Source organism: Amphiura filiformis, chromosome 20, assembly GCF_039555335.1.
Source record: "Amphiura filiformis chromosome 20, Afil_fr2py, whole genome shotgun sequence".
NCBI classification, from domain to species: domain Eukaryota; kingdom Metazoa; phylum Echinodermata; class Ophiuroidea; order Amphilepidida; family Amphiuridae; genus Amphiura; species Amphiura filiformis.
Window position 1 is genome coordinate 7,218,409 of NC_092647.1, and position 18,948 is coordinate 7,237,356.

Sequence of the window (18,948 nt, forward strand, 5' to 3'; positions counted from 1 at the left end):
CTGTAGGCCTACATCTACAAATCTGATGTAGGCCCTATTTAATCATTATTTGGGATCCCAATAATTTGAATGTGCAACAGGGGTGGTCACAATATTTTTGCAGGCTGAGAGGGGAAAGCGATTTATTTATTTATTTATTTATTTATTTATTTATTTATTTATTTATTTATTTATTTATTTATTTATTTATTTATTTATTTATTTATTTATTTATTTATTATAATTATTAAGGCTTGTTCAAGTAACTCACCTCTAACATTTCACGCACTCACTTGCACCGGCTCAACAAATCAATCAATCAGTTAATTAATCAATCAATTCACAAACAATGAATATGAATAAATTATATGATATTCAATTTCAATCAATAGACATATCATATCAAACCATCAAACAATGAATAAATGAACTGATCGACCAAGAGCCCTTTTTTCTAAAGAGTGTGAGTGATTAAACAAAATAAATACAAGCATAATTATTTACATAAATAAACAAATAAATAAATAAATAAATAAAAAAAGAAACAAATAAATAAGAAAAATTTGAACAAATGGTATCGTAGCATTGCATTCACAAAAACAAACATTGCTGACAGGAGGACTCGAACCAACAACCTTTGCATCACCAGTCTGATGCTCTACCACTGTGCTACGACGTCGTCTAGTGGTGATGACATAGTTTTTAGCCTATACAGTGTTCGTCTGTGACACTCCCTCATTTCAAATATATAGTTTTGGTTTCTCTTTTGTTCAGAAACCAAAAATCAAGGGATTAAAAAGTAGAGCTGATCTGATCTGCAATCATAACACTATTATGCTGGGAGGACACAGTATAGGGTATATAACCAGAAGTATACAATAGCCTATTGTGCTAACATAATTATTATCATGATTGATATCGGAAATCTATCCTGCGGACGACAGTTGGTGCTCTCTGTCGAAGGTAGGTGGCATATTAGACTCGCGAGTTCTAGGCCTGGAAATGATATACTTGCGCGTATACTGAAGGATGGGGTGGGGTGGGGAATTTGTTTGTTTGTATGAAACATAAACGATGCATGGAGATGATTTGATTATGAATTAGTTTATTATCCCCGGAAGCACAACCCATACCTCTTTAAGAGGGGGCTCCCTCCTATATAACCACCTCTTTCCTAAATTACCCCTTTCCCTCCTCCTCCCTACATTCGATATCTTCATCTCGAGCTCTCCTCCCCTTCTCTTTCACTTCCAATGCTCTCTCTCATATGTTTCTCTCTCTCCCGGCCCATATCCCCCTCCCCCCACACACACACCAATCTTCTCCCCTCTATCTTCTACTTTTGCAGTAAAAATTGCTTCAGTAAAAGTCATTAGGTTATTAGAGGTCATATAATGGCCTTCCATCGATTCTGGTACATGGGATTAAGGACATGAATCGATTTTGTTTATAGCACCTATACAATTACAGTAGTGACCCCTTTTGTAATGTCGAATGCAAAATATTTCGATGGTCTATATATTTTCACAGTGAAATCAGCTTAGGCTATTTCGTAGTCTCAAGCCAATGCTTTCAAACTAAATCAATGTTTTCAAATGTAGACTGTTTTGTTCGACTTCTCTGCTCGTGAATATTGCACTGCGAAATTTAAACATTTCTTTTGTATACTTAGATCAGGTAACTCGAAAATCCTGTAATTTTATTCGTCACACCACTTATAAGAAACTGAAACCAAAACCGAAACTACCTGTCACAAATGTTTAGTTTTAAACAAAAGGTAGAAACAAAGAGTTCGATATCTTGTGATTCAAGTGGTTAGGCAGGACAATAGGAAACCACGTGACCAAAACCAAAACCAAAACTAAAACTATATATTTGAAATGAGGCAATGCCGCCTCGTGAAATGAATTTAAAGTTATTTTGATATCAATCTTTTTTTTTTCAATAGGGCCGTAACATTTTGTTTTGAAGATCTCAATTTTATTTTCTTTAGAGCAGAGACAAATACTTCCCCTTTTCTACAATTTGAGCCCAAAATAAGAATCTACGTCTTTTATTACTGATTTAATGTTACACGTCTCACAACAGATATTTAGCTGGCTTAGCGGTCTTGCACTGTGCTTTTTAACCGGGAGGTACCGAGATCGATTCCCACCTCTGCCTGTAATTTTTTTTCAAGCCTGGGAAATAATAAGTTTATTTGGCTTCACAACGCTAAATTATTCATGACTTGCCCAACCTGGTGGTGTAAAGTGCTCCCCATAACATATGAATATTAAGCAATAACACAATGGCTAATTTAAATAAGAAAGCGTCACATGCAAATGAGGGATTGCCCTCTCCAGGAATTGCTTCATGGCAATGTATAGGGAGCTTGCCATCATTGTAGGCCTAATAGTCCCCGGGTATAGACGTTGGGTTTCCCCCCTTGTATTAAAGATTTTCTCATATAATCCCAAGATTCTTTAAGGAAATGGAAGATTAGATTACCATAAAAACAAAACAGTACCGTAATCTTTATCGGGGTTCTATGTAAAATAGTGGCGGCACCTGTATTTTTCCGGGAGTATGGTGGTGGTGGTGGTGGTGGTGGTGGTGGGGGGGGGGGATCAACCATTTTTGCGCAAAATTGCCGCAAAAGGTGGCAATTTACGTAATTTTGGGGTTTTTGCCTCAAAAGTGGGAGGGGGAGGCAAAAAGGGGAAAGAAAAATATTTGGGGGCCACTGCCAAAGAATACTTGCCCCTCCCCCTTGACTGTCTTTAACATAATGTGAAATGGACAAATTTTGTGCATTTTCAACGATGTATCTACGTTCATTTCGCACGTGGAAAATCTTCAAAACTGGCTAAATACGTAACATCGCTTCGATACAGGAGGGTGGTTTTGAATAGATCAACGTAAGTCCGATACCTATGTTTGGAAATCGCAATGTCTCTAATATCTTGGTGGGTTTTTTTTTCGGCCGTCCAGTCGGATTTCGGGCGATTGTCCATTGAGCCATGAATCTCCCTTTTTCTCATATCGAACAGATCCCTCGTCCTTATTCAATAATCTTGTAATTTCACGGTTAGATTTTCCTTCACTATGATAGGCTTCTATCAATCCCTTCTGGTGATCAGTAATTTTTGGCATTTTGAGCCTGATCTGATGTTAAAACTGAACAACTTTGGAGGCGAAATTAAACTATAATGCGAGATAGGAACTCCCTGTAGTAAGGCTGCATGATATTAACTGAATGGAAATTATCTCTTTTGGATGGTGGCAAATAACAAGGAGTTTATATAGGAAGGAGAGGAAATAGATTATGTAACGCTTATTGTTCCTTTGTGCCAATTGGAGTTCCCGACACGCTATTCATCGAGAGGTACCTTTTGTTCGAGACAAAGGGCTTCCGCCATTAAATCGGTAACTGACCTGACCAGCGTATTAACGCTATAATAGGCAGGCTACTGTCAATAAGTGATGAAACGAAAGTCACGTAAAAGCGCCTATACGAACGAGAGGTACCTTTTGTACTAGTCCATCCCAAGGGTGTGCGTGAGTTGTCGCATGCACACAAAACATAGGTTCACCTACAATACAAACCTATTGCAGCGCCCAAATTGGTTTGGGCGCTCATTTGATTATACTCAGTGAACACGCTTTGCTCTACCATTTCGCTACGGACAATTCAGCAGCATAGGCAAAGTGTGCGCTCTGTGTGGCGGATATAAGAATCTACACAAGTAAGTTGTTTACATTGTTTGCCAATAGGTCTACATATAAGGATTTGAAGTAATTATGATATCACTCCTACTGTAGTATTTTTAAGGACATTAGCCGCGGTCCACATCGTGTTTTATTATGTATAGGCCTACCATAGTATTTTACATGAGCATCGCGTATATAGGAGTCTACCCTGGACCTCAAATGTGATATATTTGCTGATAACTCGAGAAGCATATAGCCATACTATTTCTGAATCAATCAATAAAGCAAAGCAAATCATACTCGTAGGCCTATAATACTATATTAAATATAATTGCGGACCAACCGATACAGCTCGATACGCCCAATGTATGAATAAAAGCACAATAAAGTCGCCCAATTGAACAGTTGTAGGTGTCGATCGCACGACTTCATTAATATTGATTGGCAACATTTTCCAATATGTCAGCGCTCAAATCGGACACAATAGAACAATAGACTCTTCAGTGCGTTGGCAAATAACACAATCGAATAACAATTACTAATCCGTTGTAATTGGGGGACACCTTTATTCCTCTAGTATCACAATACATAACCTTGATCATTTGTTATGCATCACATGTTTTAAAAAAGAGTTCAAATACCCCGGGCGTCATCTGTTGTTATGGTGGTCGTCAAGGACTGACGTCATAATTAGCTAATTAAAGGCTTAATGTACGATTTCCTTCAAATTTTAAATTTGTCATTATATACTCAAAATGCTGAAATAATACTAGTATTAAATAATGATCGGGAATGGTTTCTGTCCATTTTGAGCTGAAATAACGAGGTAACGTGAAAGAACCACTGCTTGTTATTTTGGCCGTTTAACACGCAGTTCTATGGGCGGACATAAAGTCATAATTTCTTGAATTATGACTTTATGTCGAACTTTGCTCTGTTTACCTACAAACACAACAAATTTGGCTGATTCCATTTAGGTGCAAGTTGTGACATGTGTAAACATTACAAATATGCCAAAAAATCAGGTTTGAAAAAATTAACCAAATTCATATTATAAGATCGTACATTATGACTTTAAGCACAGCGTCGCCACTTTTCCTATGGGGATTTTGTACATGTTTTTCATGAGGTCATAAGAAAGTTTGTTTCGTTATTTTCCAGCAATGTTTTAATGTTGAAAAGTTGATTAAAAGTGATAAAAGATATATAGATGATATTGAAGTAATTTTATAGGTTTCAATTAGTTATTTAATAAAAAAAAAATTCAACAATTGTTACTGCGAACATTAAAAAGTTTTCTCTGCAGCGCCAATCTTGCGTGCAGAGTTTGACAACTCCAGAAAAGACCTAAACATTAAAGGATAAGGGGTGGTGCAATAATTATGTGCACCCACGGGGTGGTGAATTCTCAAAATAGTCTGCCAAAAATCGCTTGCCCCCCCCTTTGGCCGTGACAAAAATCTTTGCCCCCTTTCGACATGCCAAAAACCTTTGCCCCCCTTTTGCGTGCCTAAAAATCTTGCCCCCCTTTACACATACAAGATTTTGGTGAACCTGGATTTAAAACCTTAAATTGTCTTATCAAATAATGCGAGTGCAGCGAGCAGAAAATTTTGCATATTTGAACGTGTTCCTAATGTTTGCCCCCCTTTCGACCTGCCAAAAATCGCTTGACCCCCCCTTTCGACCTGCCAAAAAATGCTTGCCCCCCCTTTTGGCCTGCCAAAAAAATCTTTGCCCCCCCCCCTATAATTCACCACCCCGGGGGTTCACATAATTATTGCACCACCCCTAAGCACCAACAAGAAACGTGAAATATATATGTAAGATTTATACACAGGACGAGATAAGGCATGAAAAGATGTATACAATGTATATTATACATACTAAAGAAAAATCACCACATAATCAACATAATAAACTGAAGATGAGATTGACAATTCGTTTGAAGAAGCTCCATTTGGAGGGATTACAACAGGGGATTATTATAAGAGAACAGTTTAAATCAATTGGATATTATTGTTGCGACAAAGAAACCTTAACAGAGTGTGGAAAGTCAAAGGATGAATGGGTTCCAACCAAAGAGAAACCATACCGATGTGAATATTGCAACAAGAGTTTCTCACTGTCAGGTAACAAGACTAAACATGAAAAGATTCATACCAAAGAGAAACCTTACCAATGCAAATATTGTAGCAAGAGTTTCGCACATGCAAATGGTAAGACTAGACATGAAAGGATTCATACCAAAGACAAACCTTACCGATATAAATATTGCGACAAGAGTTTTACCAGGTCAGATAACAAGCTTGGCCATGAAAGGGTTCATACCAAAGAGAAACCTTACCAATGTAAATATTGCAACAAGAGCTTCTCACATGCAAATGGCAAGACTAAACATGAAAGGGTTCATACCAAAGAAAAACCATACCGATGTAAATATTGCAACAAGAGTTTCACCAGGTCAGATAGCAAGCTTGGCCATGAAAGGGTTCATACCAAAGAGAAACCTTACCAATGTAAATATTGCAACAAGAGTTTCTCACATGCACACGCCAAGACTAAACATGAAAGAATTCATACCAAAGAGAAACGTTATCAATGTAAATATTGCAACAAGAGTTTCTCACAGACAGGTAGCAAGACTAGACATGAAAGGATTCATACCAAAGACAAACCTTACCGATGTAAATATTGCGACAAGAGTTTTACCAGGTCAGATAACAAGCTTGGCCATGAAAGGGTTCATACCAAAGAGAAACCTTACCAATGTAAATATTGCAACAAGAGCTTCTCACATGCAAATGCCAAGACTAAACATGAAAGGGTTCATACCAAAGAAAAACCATACCGATGTAAATATTGCAACAAGAGTTTCACCAGGTCAGATAGCAATCTTGGCCATGAAAGGGTTCATACCAAAGAGAAACCTTACCAATGCAAATATTGTAACAAGAGTTTCTCACATGTAAATAGCAAGACTATACATGAAAGGAGGATTCATACCAAAGAGAAACCTTATCAATGTAAATATTGCAACAAGAGTTTCTCACTGTCATATAGCAAGACTAGACATGAAAGGATTCATACCAAATAGAAACCTTACCAATGTAAATATTGCAATAAGAGCTTCTCGCTGTCAGGTAACAAGACTAGACATGAAACGATTCATACCAAAGAGAAACCTTACCAATGCAAATATTGTAACAAGAGTTTCTCACATGCAAATGTCAAAACTACACATGAAAGGATTCATACCAAAGAGAAACCATAAATTATCAATGTAAATATTGCAACAAGAGTGTAGCATCTAGAGTTTCTCAGACGTAGGTCACAAGACTAGGCATGCAAGGATTCATAACAAAGGGAAAACTTTCCAATGTAAAAATTGAGTATATTAATAACATAAAGTGTAACTCAAACTTTTTTAATTCAAGAAATTGCTAAAAATTGTAAAAAAGGGCTATTTTTTTGACCAAAAGGACCAAATTATTTATAAACCGTGTATTTTAAGTGCCTACTTTTGAATTTCAAGAGGTCATAGGTCAAAAACCACAGATCATAGAAAAATGTTGTGCTTGACTTATTTGATCCTATAAATAATAAATAATAAATTGATACTCTTTTCAAGTCTTTTTTTCAAAAATTACCGTTTTTGGTCAAAACAGCACTAAAATCACCAAACAATGTCCTTTTCACCCATAAATAAAATATGTTGAATTATAAGTGATGATTTTGTTCAAATATATTAAATATTCATGTGTCATGCGTTCTGCACACCAAATATGAAGTTCCTACTCCATTTAGGTTGGACGAAAGAGCTATTAAAATCATCCCTTCATATACCATATGTGACCGTCCACATAAACTTAAAAATAGTATATCATTTGACTTCGAACGATATCCAGAAGCGGGGTTATGGTTTGATAAACTTTGCTCCTTCAACAAAATTATAGCTTTTTACGTTTTTACATGTGTCTCTTTTTCCTCATTGCTGGCAATAAATATCAAACAGTCATAATTGGCGGTCATTTCAAATCATCCCCAAGTCAACGAGGTTTAAGAAAGTTCTCTCATTGTTAATTGTTGGTTATGCATACCTGTACAAAATACAATGCCTGGTAACCCACCACTTGAACAGGATTTAGCTTTTTACGTTTTTACATGTGTCTCTTTTTCCACATTGCTGGCAATAAATATCAAACAGTCATAATTGGCGGTCATTTCAAATCATCCCCAAGTCAACGAGGTTTAAGAAAGTTCTCTCATTGTTAATTGTTGGTTATGCATACCTGTACAAAATACAATGCCTGGTAACCCACCACTTGAACAGGATTTAGCAAAAGCAAACAAAGACCAGAGCTATTAAAAGTTCTATAGCCATCTAAGGTAGAAGCTTATTATCCACTTCAACAATAGGATTATTGATTAGTTTTTGACTATCAAAATGAGACGGATGTCGGGCCAGCTTAAGTTACCGATGAATATGACCTTCGTACACATTTTACACCGTAACTCAGAATACAATTTAGGGAATTTACGGCTCATTTGTGCTGCCGGGTCACCGTGCCTGTGGGTTTTGCCATAAAAATATACTTTACTGTAAGAATTTTTATAAATGAGCAATATAAACAAAAACAGCGTCATATTTATAGGCTTTTGTTTGGACCAACTTTATTTCGACCATAGAAGGTCTTGAGAATATTAACAACTTGCAGTGATGCGATGATTTAGGGAATGCAGTGCGAGAGTTCTTGGCAACTTGCTTTCTACCATTTTAATTTAGAATGCATTATATTGGCTGCATTTCTTTCTAGCCGTTATCATAGCACTTCTGATATAAATTTCCACGCATTTTACGCTCCATTCCTGAATTCCATGTGAAAATTCCAACGACAAAAACACTCTAATGTGATATGATGCAGCAGCCAATAGGCTTACGTTTGGGAAAACTTTATTTTGACCATTTGACTTGAAGGGGCATTTCGTTATCACAGCCTCATCCCCCACATTTCTCAAAAATGTTTATGAACAAACAATTTCTTGCAGATTAATTCGTTTAATAGCAAAACTATCGCCAAATTTGAATTACCAGAACGTAATTCAACAGTAGCCTATGGAGCATACTCCTAATCATGCATAACTCGCAAACGCAAAATCGGAATCAACTGATATCTATTGACAATTAATGTCATAAAAAGAGGATGCCTCCTTTCAAACTAGCGCCACAATTTTGATTTCAATTCCTTCTCATTCCTATTTTCACTTTTAAGTACTTTTAAAATACTCTTAGAAAGTTGGTCTTTCAGAATATGAAACAATCATTTGAAACAGAATTTTCAACTTTGAGAAATTAACCTTTGAAATTGGGTAAAGTTGTTTTGGACCACCCTGTACAATCCAAGCACCCCACACCAACCCCTACTGCGAGTCATACATAGATTGTCCGAATAACCGAAAAGAAAACCCCAATACATCCAAGCACCCAAAACCAACCCCTACTGCGAGTCAGGCAGGGATTGTCAAAATGAAAACAAACTTCTAATAGGGTAATGCTTTTCCCCCGAACCAGATGGGTAAATGGACAGGGATGAGAAAATAAACGAAGACAACAGAATGGAGTTAAAACAGATGAATGATGTATGATCTATCAACAGAAAAACATAATTTATTCATCCATGAAGAATCCTAACTACAAAGTCTGTCGCTCTGTGAATGTATATGTCTAGTCCATAAATCATATCGGTCTACAATGCAGCACAGAAAATAAAAAACGTGTGAAATGAAAGAGCTCCAACTGAAAAGTGACGCTATGTCGTCTTCTAACTGAGGAGGGACGGAATGAAAGTCCACCCTCTCTGCTAGGCGACGCCTTAAAGCCATATTATAACATTTCTGTAAAAATAGATCAGTATTTATTTTAAATAAAATGTTAGCTTTTACTGTTAGATATGTCCGCTTTTAATTTTGAGCCGAACAAATGAGGTAAAGCATAAAAAATTGGAATTTATTACTAGCGCCCATGCATGTTACTCCCGCGGTTGTAATACGGTACGATTCTCGGGGTGTGTGTATGTGTATCCCGCACGCCGTGTACTTACTGTGCATACGTGTTCGACTAATATTTCCATCGTAATAATAAAACGCCGGTTCCATCGTTTTATTCAAAATCTCGGATTTTGACAAAACTACAACACTTAAAGTCTTGATTTTTGCAGAGTATCTTTATTGACTAAAGTACATTACAATCGTGTAAAAATTAGAATTACAAAAAAATTTGAGGGCGTTCTCCTCAGCAAATGTTGTTATAATATGGCTTTAACTACAACTAGCCAATCCGAAGGTGGCGTTCACCACTGGATTTTCCGTCTCCATACTGCATAGTGTGTTTCCCACACTCTAGTGTTTGCCACACACTATTTCCCTTTCTCCGTATTTCTACGTGCCGAAAAGGGTGACGCAAAAGCTATCAAGAGAGTTGACAACAATGGGACCTAAAAGACAATCAGCGCTTATTTTGGCTAGAAGATGACATAAAATCAATGAAAAGCAGGGGATAATCTGGTTTCTATATAAATGATTAGAAAAAGATCGAAAATATGCCAAATCAGGATGTGCGCCCTGTGCTGAACACTGAACACAACAAGTCAGATGCGTCCCGCATGTCCCGAAGCTGTCAATCATGCGTCCCAAGGTCGCGCACGTCAGTCCAAGGTAGTCACGGTCAAGCTTATGTATTACATTATTTTATTAAGAAAAAGTGAACAATGAAAACCAGAAAAGGTAAAGAGAAGCTAAGAGACACCCGTAGGCTCAGGTCATTTCAAAAGCATTCCAGGGTGCATACCACTAAGTAAAGCTTGCCCAAATCTATCCAGCATGCCATCTAAAACTGCAGGTTATAGGATAGAAAATATCAGAATTTTATAGATAATTTATGACTTCAATACACCAGCGAAGTTTAAATATGAGAAAATGCGGTAGTTTTCTCTATAATTTAAAACACATGTAAAGAATAGGACACTTTAGTGGTGTGGGCTCTCCTGGCATTTTCATAATCAAGTCTATAACATACAAACATCTTGCATTGTTTTTATGATTTTCGTATTATAATTTTGTGTCATAATGATTTCCAAGTGCAATAATTATAGGTGACGCCATGCATATGTCATACTTTAATTAGTAACTTGAGTCAGTATTTGACCGAGTCGAGTTCGGTTAGCTTGGTAAACTTCGATATTTCCAGCGGCTGCACGCAAATTGGAGACTACCAGAAATCCTTTGGTGTCATTTCGTGTCTGCAAGAATAAGAGCAAAGTATAGATAGTTGACGTCAATGTTTATCAACATCTACAAGTGACAGATATATCCATAAGCTTGAGGGAATTGCATACAACCACTACACTGTTCAATAGCCTTTATTGTGTCGGGAGCACGGGCCCCGAAACGCGAACAAAATACGATGCGCGCGCATACGGCTAGGCAAGGAACAATGAGAATTGTGATGACGCGCGCGCATACTACCAGGCTATAATGTCACAAGTCAACTCATCTATAGTGGTGAGTAAATAGGCCTTAGTGGCAAACGTTATCAAAGGAGTATTTCGGGATCCGAACATTATTATTATAGGGACTTTCCTTGATCTGAACCAGTATCCGTAGCTCTGAAGCAAACTCTGTACTAAATTGGATTCCTATCAGGGCTGGTCAACTAAGGGGGATGTCATTTTCTTCGGCAGGGGGGTCATGAATATGTCGGTAACCGGAGTAAATTTTTTATGACCCTCCCTATCGCGGGCAAAAATTTTTTGCGACCTCCCTATCTTGGGTTGAACATTTTTTTGACCCCCTCTTCCGCTTACACAGACTCAAGACAAATTATTCATTGCCGGAACAAAGAGTGAAGAAAGTGCGCAGAGTGCGTTGATCGTGTGTGTAAAGAAGGCATTTATAACGAAAGATTGTGCGCACATTTTGATTGTTAAATTAAAAGAATGCGCGAGCAGCGTGCGAAAAATTTGAGTTACCAGCCCTTAATAATTCTATAACCCCCCTATTTTGGGTGTTACAAAATTATAACCCCCCTATATTTGGTCTAAAAATTCGATGACCCCCAGTATATTCATGACCCCCCTTCCGAAGAAAATGACAGCCCCCTAAATTTATCTCGGCTGCCACGACCATAGCTTTTTGCATACCTTTCGTATAACAATATTTTCCTCGTTGATGCTCTTCAAGCACAAGATGATTTGGTGGTCATGTAGATACTTCAAGGCAGTCTCAATATCTCTTACAATTCTTTGTAAGTCACTTTCAGTGAGATGTTTCTTATCTATATTAGTCAACAGGACAAATTCTTTTCCTCCCGCGTCACTCAGCGGCATAGATAAGAGAACATTATGAGCGGCCATGTCGTGATCCAGTGAGAGGATTACATCTATCAAATCTCGAGCTGAAAGGAAAGAAGAACATTTCAGATATATTAAAGGGGCATTTCGTGATCCACAGCATCATCCCCCACTTTTCTCAAAAAAAGTTGAGATTTTATATCACTGGAAACCTCTGGCTACATAATGTTTATGTACAAAATATTTCTTGCAGATTAATTCGTTTAGCAAAGATATCGTGAAATTTTAATTTCGTTCTGGTGCACCAGAACGAAATTACAACACATTGTCTATGGAGTAGTGTAATACACACTAGAGAGATTGCGAAATTTACGTGAAACGTGACACGGGAACGCGAACGGCAAGCTACATTAGTCGAAAATCGGTTATTATGCCCTCTAGAGGGTGAAATCTATTGTGAATTGGTCAATCGTGGAATTACCGTAAGGCGATTACGTTGCGGTTGGTAGCAAAAAATGACGTTCAAAAATGACAAAAAAACGCATTATAAAATGCAGAAAAATGTTATGTTTATCATGTTATGAAACGAATCAAAGTATCCTAAAAGAACAAGTAGAGTCCGACATGTAATAAAATCCATTTTGGGGGTTAAAATTTGATCTCGTATAGACAAGAAGAAGTGAACAAATTTCGATTTTTTTGGACGCGAATTCGAACGGGCAGATTGCCTATTCATTTGTGTGTGGAAAATGACGTCCAAAAATCAGCTTGCGAAGAGGCGTTTTAGGCAAGATTGTGTCGTGTTACGGCATAAATGCGGTATAATTGTCTGTTTGGGACGGGGAACAGAAGTTCGTGCAACGCTATTTTTCGCCTTGCTTTTTCGTTGTGCATTAAACAGCTGTCAAAGTGTTTTGCTTATGGATACTATTCAGCAAACTCCAAAATGTTTTTAAAACATGATAATGCATGTGTTTTTGGTTTTAGTTAAAACGTTTTGATAACATATCGATGTATGTTTATATAAAAATCATGAAAACTCGTGTTATACTGAAAAAATAATAATACAACATTTTAAGCCAAAATTCGAAATGCTATAGTAAAATATCATTTGGCAAACATATTTAAGTGTCTATTGTGTTAGAACGTTTATCAGCAAGTTTAGAACAGAGGGTTTTTTGAATGTTATTAAAACTTTTAATGCCCTTGACCCTCACATAACCTTTAACCCGACATTTAACGTTTTATATATTTGTGTTTGCTGGGTAGTACTAGGCATATTAGATTATCTATTTTCATTTTGCTTTAGAAAGTAAACAGGGTATTATTTATATGATAATGGAGTTTGTTTCTTGTTATTCGATTTATTTAGACAAATAGCATACACGTGTGGACATAGGCCTATACTCATTTTCCAATTCAGTATCGAAGTTACGTAATGTTACTATGTCAACGGGATCACGCGCTAGAGTAATGAACCACGATCGAAATGATCACCACATAAAGTATATGGCACTCGAAGGCATACCAAAGTAGCGTGATCCGGTAACCAAGAGAATTACGTAACCACTTCGATGCTGAATAGCCCGCAAAACTCAAATATCGCTAATCTGGACTGAATGCTTAGAGCATTATAGATACAGCCAGTCGTATTTGCATATCAATACCGAGGAAAGTAGTTCGATGAAAGAAGATAATCTTCTCTGGTTCGATGCACCCAAGGTGAATCAATGGGTGCTTCCTATTACCTTTAGATTATTTGTCTCAGCATAGCGCCATCATGATTGCAATTGCGTTTACACGTAGTCTTGGTTCAGACTCTATGCGGCTATCACAAACATACTAGGAACGACGAGCGTTAGGAACGAAACTGGCTGTGTAGGAGGCTAGTTTGGATGTGAACGGGACTATGACGTTCTACCGCAAAATGCAGAAATCCGTAACCCGTATGGCGTTTGCAGTGAACGCCTCTCCGCAATCTCTCTATAATCATGCATATCTCGCAAACGCAAAATCGGAATCAACTGAAATTGTGGGAATAAGCTTTTTTCGTGGATATCTACTGAAAAATGTCATAAAAAGAGGATGCTAGGATCACGAAATCCTCCTTTAATGCTCTGCATGCCAGCCATATAGGCTTCAACATAAAAGTCTAAGTGTTGACATATTTTCTGAATATCAAGAGCTAAGCTCAAAAACCATTTGTGAATTTGTGGCCCATAGAACTGCGTGTTAAACGGCCAGAATAACAAGCAGTGTTTCTTTCACGTTACCTCGTTATTTCAGCTCAAAATGGACAGAAACCATTCCCGATCATTATTACTAGTATTATTTCAGCATTTTGAGTATATAATGACAAATTTAAAATCGTACATTAAGCCTTTAACAATCGGTGGGCGAGCGGGCTAGCGCATCGGAACCATACACTGACTGACGTTTTAGCCCACCTTTTGCCAAGTTTAATTTTTTGAGAATTTCATTTTAGGGAAATGGGGCTAGGCGAATTTATGTATGGTGTAGGGAGGAGTGGACTTGTGCGAGGTAAGATGTCCGGGGCTGTACCCCACCGAGAAGTATTTTTTCAAAGCATTTTTGAATTTGGATCAATTATGTACTCTATTTAAAAGTATAGAAATGAAAACAGTGGACGGATTACAACACTGACTCGTTTGACATAATACTTTGTGTGCTGTGTATTGGATACCGAGTCAAATATTTGGTTTATAGAATGAAACCTACACATAATCATGATTGTGAATGCAAATCAATAATAACACGTCAAAGTTACTTTTCAAATATTCCTTACATTTTGCTTTTGTGGGCTGATCGTTGTCCATTGTATTGTTGATGTTCGATAACGCCATATCACTCGAAAAAGAGTTCTCTTTGTTAAATTTCTTCGTGTTTTGTCTCTTAGTCATTTCTCGTGTAAGAATGGTATACAAGTATGGATTGAGAGACGAATTAAGAGGAAGAACAAAGACCGCTATCCAAGCGTAGCTTATAGGTGGAATATCCACCACCCCTGCCAGGGATAATATGCCCATGAGTACAATAGGCATCCAGCAGCACATATCAGAGAATACCAGGAACGACATTCGAATTGCAAGCTGGATTTCCCTTGCACGGACTTCGTTTGGGTTACGCTGGACTCTCACCGATGACGATTTTACCGTGCAGTAGATGCTTGCGTAGCATATGATCATAATAACGAATGCGCAGAGATTAACGGCTAGAAATAAAGCCACCGAATATTCCCAACCATTTGGTTTATCGTTAGTTAAGGGTAGAGCTAGGCAGACGGTAGAGCGTCCGTAGAAAGCATTACCAAAGTAACTCGGTATCATCACGGGAACAAAGCTGAGGATAAACGCGATGATCCACACAATAACTGCGGTTACTCCTGCCGTTTTTGTGGATAGCTTTACCCCGCTAAACGGGAATACGCAAGCCAGAAAGCGGTCCATGCTGATGACAGTCATGAAAATACAGATGCTTCACTTGAGAGAACTGATAATAATCCCGCCATTTTGCAGACGACACTGGTTTGCCAATCTTCAGCGAAAAACGCATATTTGTCTCTGTAATAAACATCAGCAGATGCGATGATCATCATGTATACACCCATAAAGCTGTCTGCTACAGCAAGATGGCCAACCATGATGTTTTGCACCCTAGCGGCGCCTTTCCGCGATCCTCGTTCACTCGGAAGGATCCTTTTGGCAATCACATAACCGTTTCCTATCAGAGCACTTATACCAAGAATCCACATGAATATACGAAGCACAGGGATCCGAATCAAATCTTCACAGGAAGAGAATTGGTCCGGTTCAGGGAGACATTCGGTAATGAGTTCCAAATTCTGCACTAGGCAACAGAAGAGGTATTTGTCTGAATGTCTGCAAGTAAATAATACAAAAGTATGCTTTATAATTGATGAGGCAAAATATTACAAAATTGTACAGTAGCAAGGATTTAAAAATGAAAGAATTTAATAGAGAAGCAGATAAATGAAGGAAACTTACAACGTTTCCAAAACGACCAAATCATTAAACGTCTTCTCTGAACCGGTCTTCAGTAAGCTCCTCTCGATGTTCCTGTAATAAACAATTTGAATGCTCATCAAAAATTCGGCATGTAGTTATGTTGTCTGATCATCGTTGTCAATTTCGCTGTTGAAGAAGATGATGGTGACTATGACGTCAACGGCGATCATAGCTATTGCTTATAAGCAATTGAGGCTTTATAAGGCATCGATTGCTTAATATAGGCCATCAATGAAGCCTTATTTAAACAATCAGTGATGCGCTTTTATGCAATCAACGATGACTTAATATAAGCTATCAATGATTCCTTATTTAAGCAATAAATTGCTTAAGTCATTTAAATATTTCGCCCATACAACAGCTTTAGATATTGTTTATTTATTGCTTATAAGCAATAAATTACTTAAAATCTGCATAGAGTACTCTATTGCAAAAATTAAGGAATCAAAGCGTTGTTGATTGCTTATGTTATTGCTTAAATATTGCTTGTTTGGTTTTTTTGGTAAGGGGGTACAATGACGACGATATGATGATGAGATGATGGTGATGATGAGATACTGATGACTGCTATAATGATAATTATGATATAGACCACTTCAAGTGTACTTACAGAAACTGAAGAGAATTCAAATTAAAAAATGCTCCCGGTTGAATGCGCGTCAATGGATTTCCTGAAATGTCTCTGAAAACAAAATATAATATTCGCATTAAAGGAACTCTTTCATTTCTTGAATGTTTTGTACGATATTTTTTACAGGAAGCTTAAGGATATGTATGAAAACACCGAATAACTTGGTTTTTCTGCGGGCAATCTCAATTGGTACGCCAGCACTGTCGACAAAGCCGGCACAATCTACCCAAGTTTATGACATTCTTATATCACGTGATTCTGACGCTTACGTCTCACGCGGGATTGATCAAATTCTCCTTCTACAATGCTGGCCATAAGTGTTGGGGCGGTTTTGATAGGGTAATGTAAATAAGCCCCCACCCCCTCCTCCCGATCAATAGTGAATCCTACTTTTTTGGTCACACGCGCCTAGTGGCACCCAACATTGATTGGTGGGGAAGGGGGAGGGTTGGGGTGTTAGGCTTGTCACCAAAGAAACCTCCACTTTATCACGTTAATAATAACAGAAATTAAGCCATACATGTATATTGGAAGCTCAAAGTGGAATTGGAATTGTCTCTATGGTCATAACAATTGGCATTATATACAAACTTTTTTTAAAGTTAAAAAATGTACCCAACCGCAGAAATTCGAGTGCTTTTCATGATGAAGATTCTAAGTTAAACAACAATATTTACTTACAGATATTTTAGTAGTCCCAAGGTTATGAATGTGCCATTCAAAATTGTTGTTATGTTGTTTTTAGCTAAAGATCTACAAGTAAAGAAAATAATAAATGTCAAAGAATGCAGCTCAAAAACATTTTTTATTATATATATTTCATTATTATTTTTTTTCCTCAAAAATGAATCTTTGAACTTAAAAAAAGCTAGGTGAGAAGCACTTACAAAACTTGCAGATTTCGATTACTTTCGAAGGTCGTTGTATCGACATTGCCAATGTCATTTCCAGAGATGTTCCTGTAAAAATATCGATTTGATTAGATAAGATCTCACATGATTTTGCAGCCACATTTATTGAAATTTGATCAAAATCTCTTGTCTGATTTGACTAGAAAATCAGCCGGGATCGTTTTAGTACGAATCTAGACAAATCGACTAGAACTCAAATTCCCTTATTATTCAGCCTCTATTATAAAGTTCCAAGTGCAACTTTTTATTTCGTATCTTCATTATGTTTTGGAACACCGTTTCTGTAATTCTCAACCAATTTCAACAAATAAGGTATTAACTCATAGCTAGAGTACAGGCGTCGACTGCTTGTTTTAATTTTAACACATTTGTCTTTATTTAGGATATACAGGGGTGAACACAACTGGTACCTTAATTCTTTTGCTTACTGTATATTCATCATTACAAGCACTTTTATACAAACGTAAATATTACATTTTCAATCAATTTTCTTTCAAAATTGTGGACACACTGCTTACGCTAGAACTAGGAATGCCATCCGTGATAAATCAATGTGCAGACGAGCCTTGATAGTATTTGCAGTATTCTCTGCTGAATTCTTCAAATTAGTTAAATGTCTATGATAAAGAAAACATTGTCAGAAAAGGTTAAGCACATAAATGCATCTTGAAACTTTGGTATTTTATGTAAAATTTGCCTCATATTCTTTTGCGTTCGCTTTTCCCAACATGATCTCCCACCAGCAAATAGAAATATGGTTGAATGCCCTTGATGTTACTGATTCAGTTCATGGAAGAAAGGTTATACACAAATATCATTCAATAATGAGCCGACATTTGCATGACTTTAGCTTAAATTTGGATTGATCATGGTTAATGCGAAAGGTTGGACAAAGAGAATCACCGAGCAACCAAGAAATGAAAAAAGAAGAAGAGGAGGGCAAAAACGAACAAGGCGAGGTAACATAACAGCATATTAGCAGCTATTTGGTCTAAACAAACAGAAATGGACGATTCAATAGAGGATGCAACAGCCTAAATGAAGTGAGGTGAGTAATGTTAAATCCTGCAAGTGTATATCATAGATGTGAGAGATCGCGTAATGTTTAATGATTTTAAGCACCCTCTTCTATTGATTTCTGTTAGGTATTTAATTCCAAGACAACGTGGACTTCGAGAGACAATCGCAAAAAAACACCCCATTGAATCCAATGTGACTTCAAGAGGCAAAGTTACAAGCATTTGATTAGACGAAAGTCCAGTTTTAAAAGTGACAAACTGGACTATTCAAAACTCCACAGACTAGACATCTGGTTTGAGAGTGGTGAATGGGTAATTTAT

At 37.2% G+C, this 18,948-nt stretch overlaps 1 protein-coding gene across 1 annotated transcript in view; it reads right to left on the bottom strand.

Moving 5' to 3' along the window:
• Positions 1–10,572: 10,572 nt before the first annotated feature.
• Positions 10,573–18,948, bottom strand: part of LOC140142930 (uncharacterized) — a 67,469-nt gene continuing 59,093 nt past the window's right edge. Inside the window, exons 25-32 of the mRNA XM_072164957.1 lie at positions 18,127–18,225; positions 17,585–17,656; positions 17,379–17,450; positions 16,677–16,748; positions 16,046–16,117; positions 14,827–15,919; positions 11,871–12,124; positions 10,573–10,970 (exon numbers count right to left, since the gene is read on the bottom strand). Coding sequence (XP_072021058.1) covers positions 15,499–15,919; positions 16,046–16,117; positions 16,677–16,748; positions 17,379–17,450; positions 17,585–17,656; positions 18,127–18,225 — 808 coding nt within the window. The 3' untranslated portion in view covers positions 10,573–10,970; positions 11,871–12,124; positions 14,827–15,498. The remainder of the gene's footprint in view (positions 10,971–11,870; positions 12,125–14,826; positions 15,920–16,045; positions 16,118–16,676; positions 16,749–17,378; positions 17,451–17,584; positions 17,657–18,126; positions 18,226–18,948) is intronic.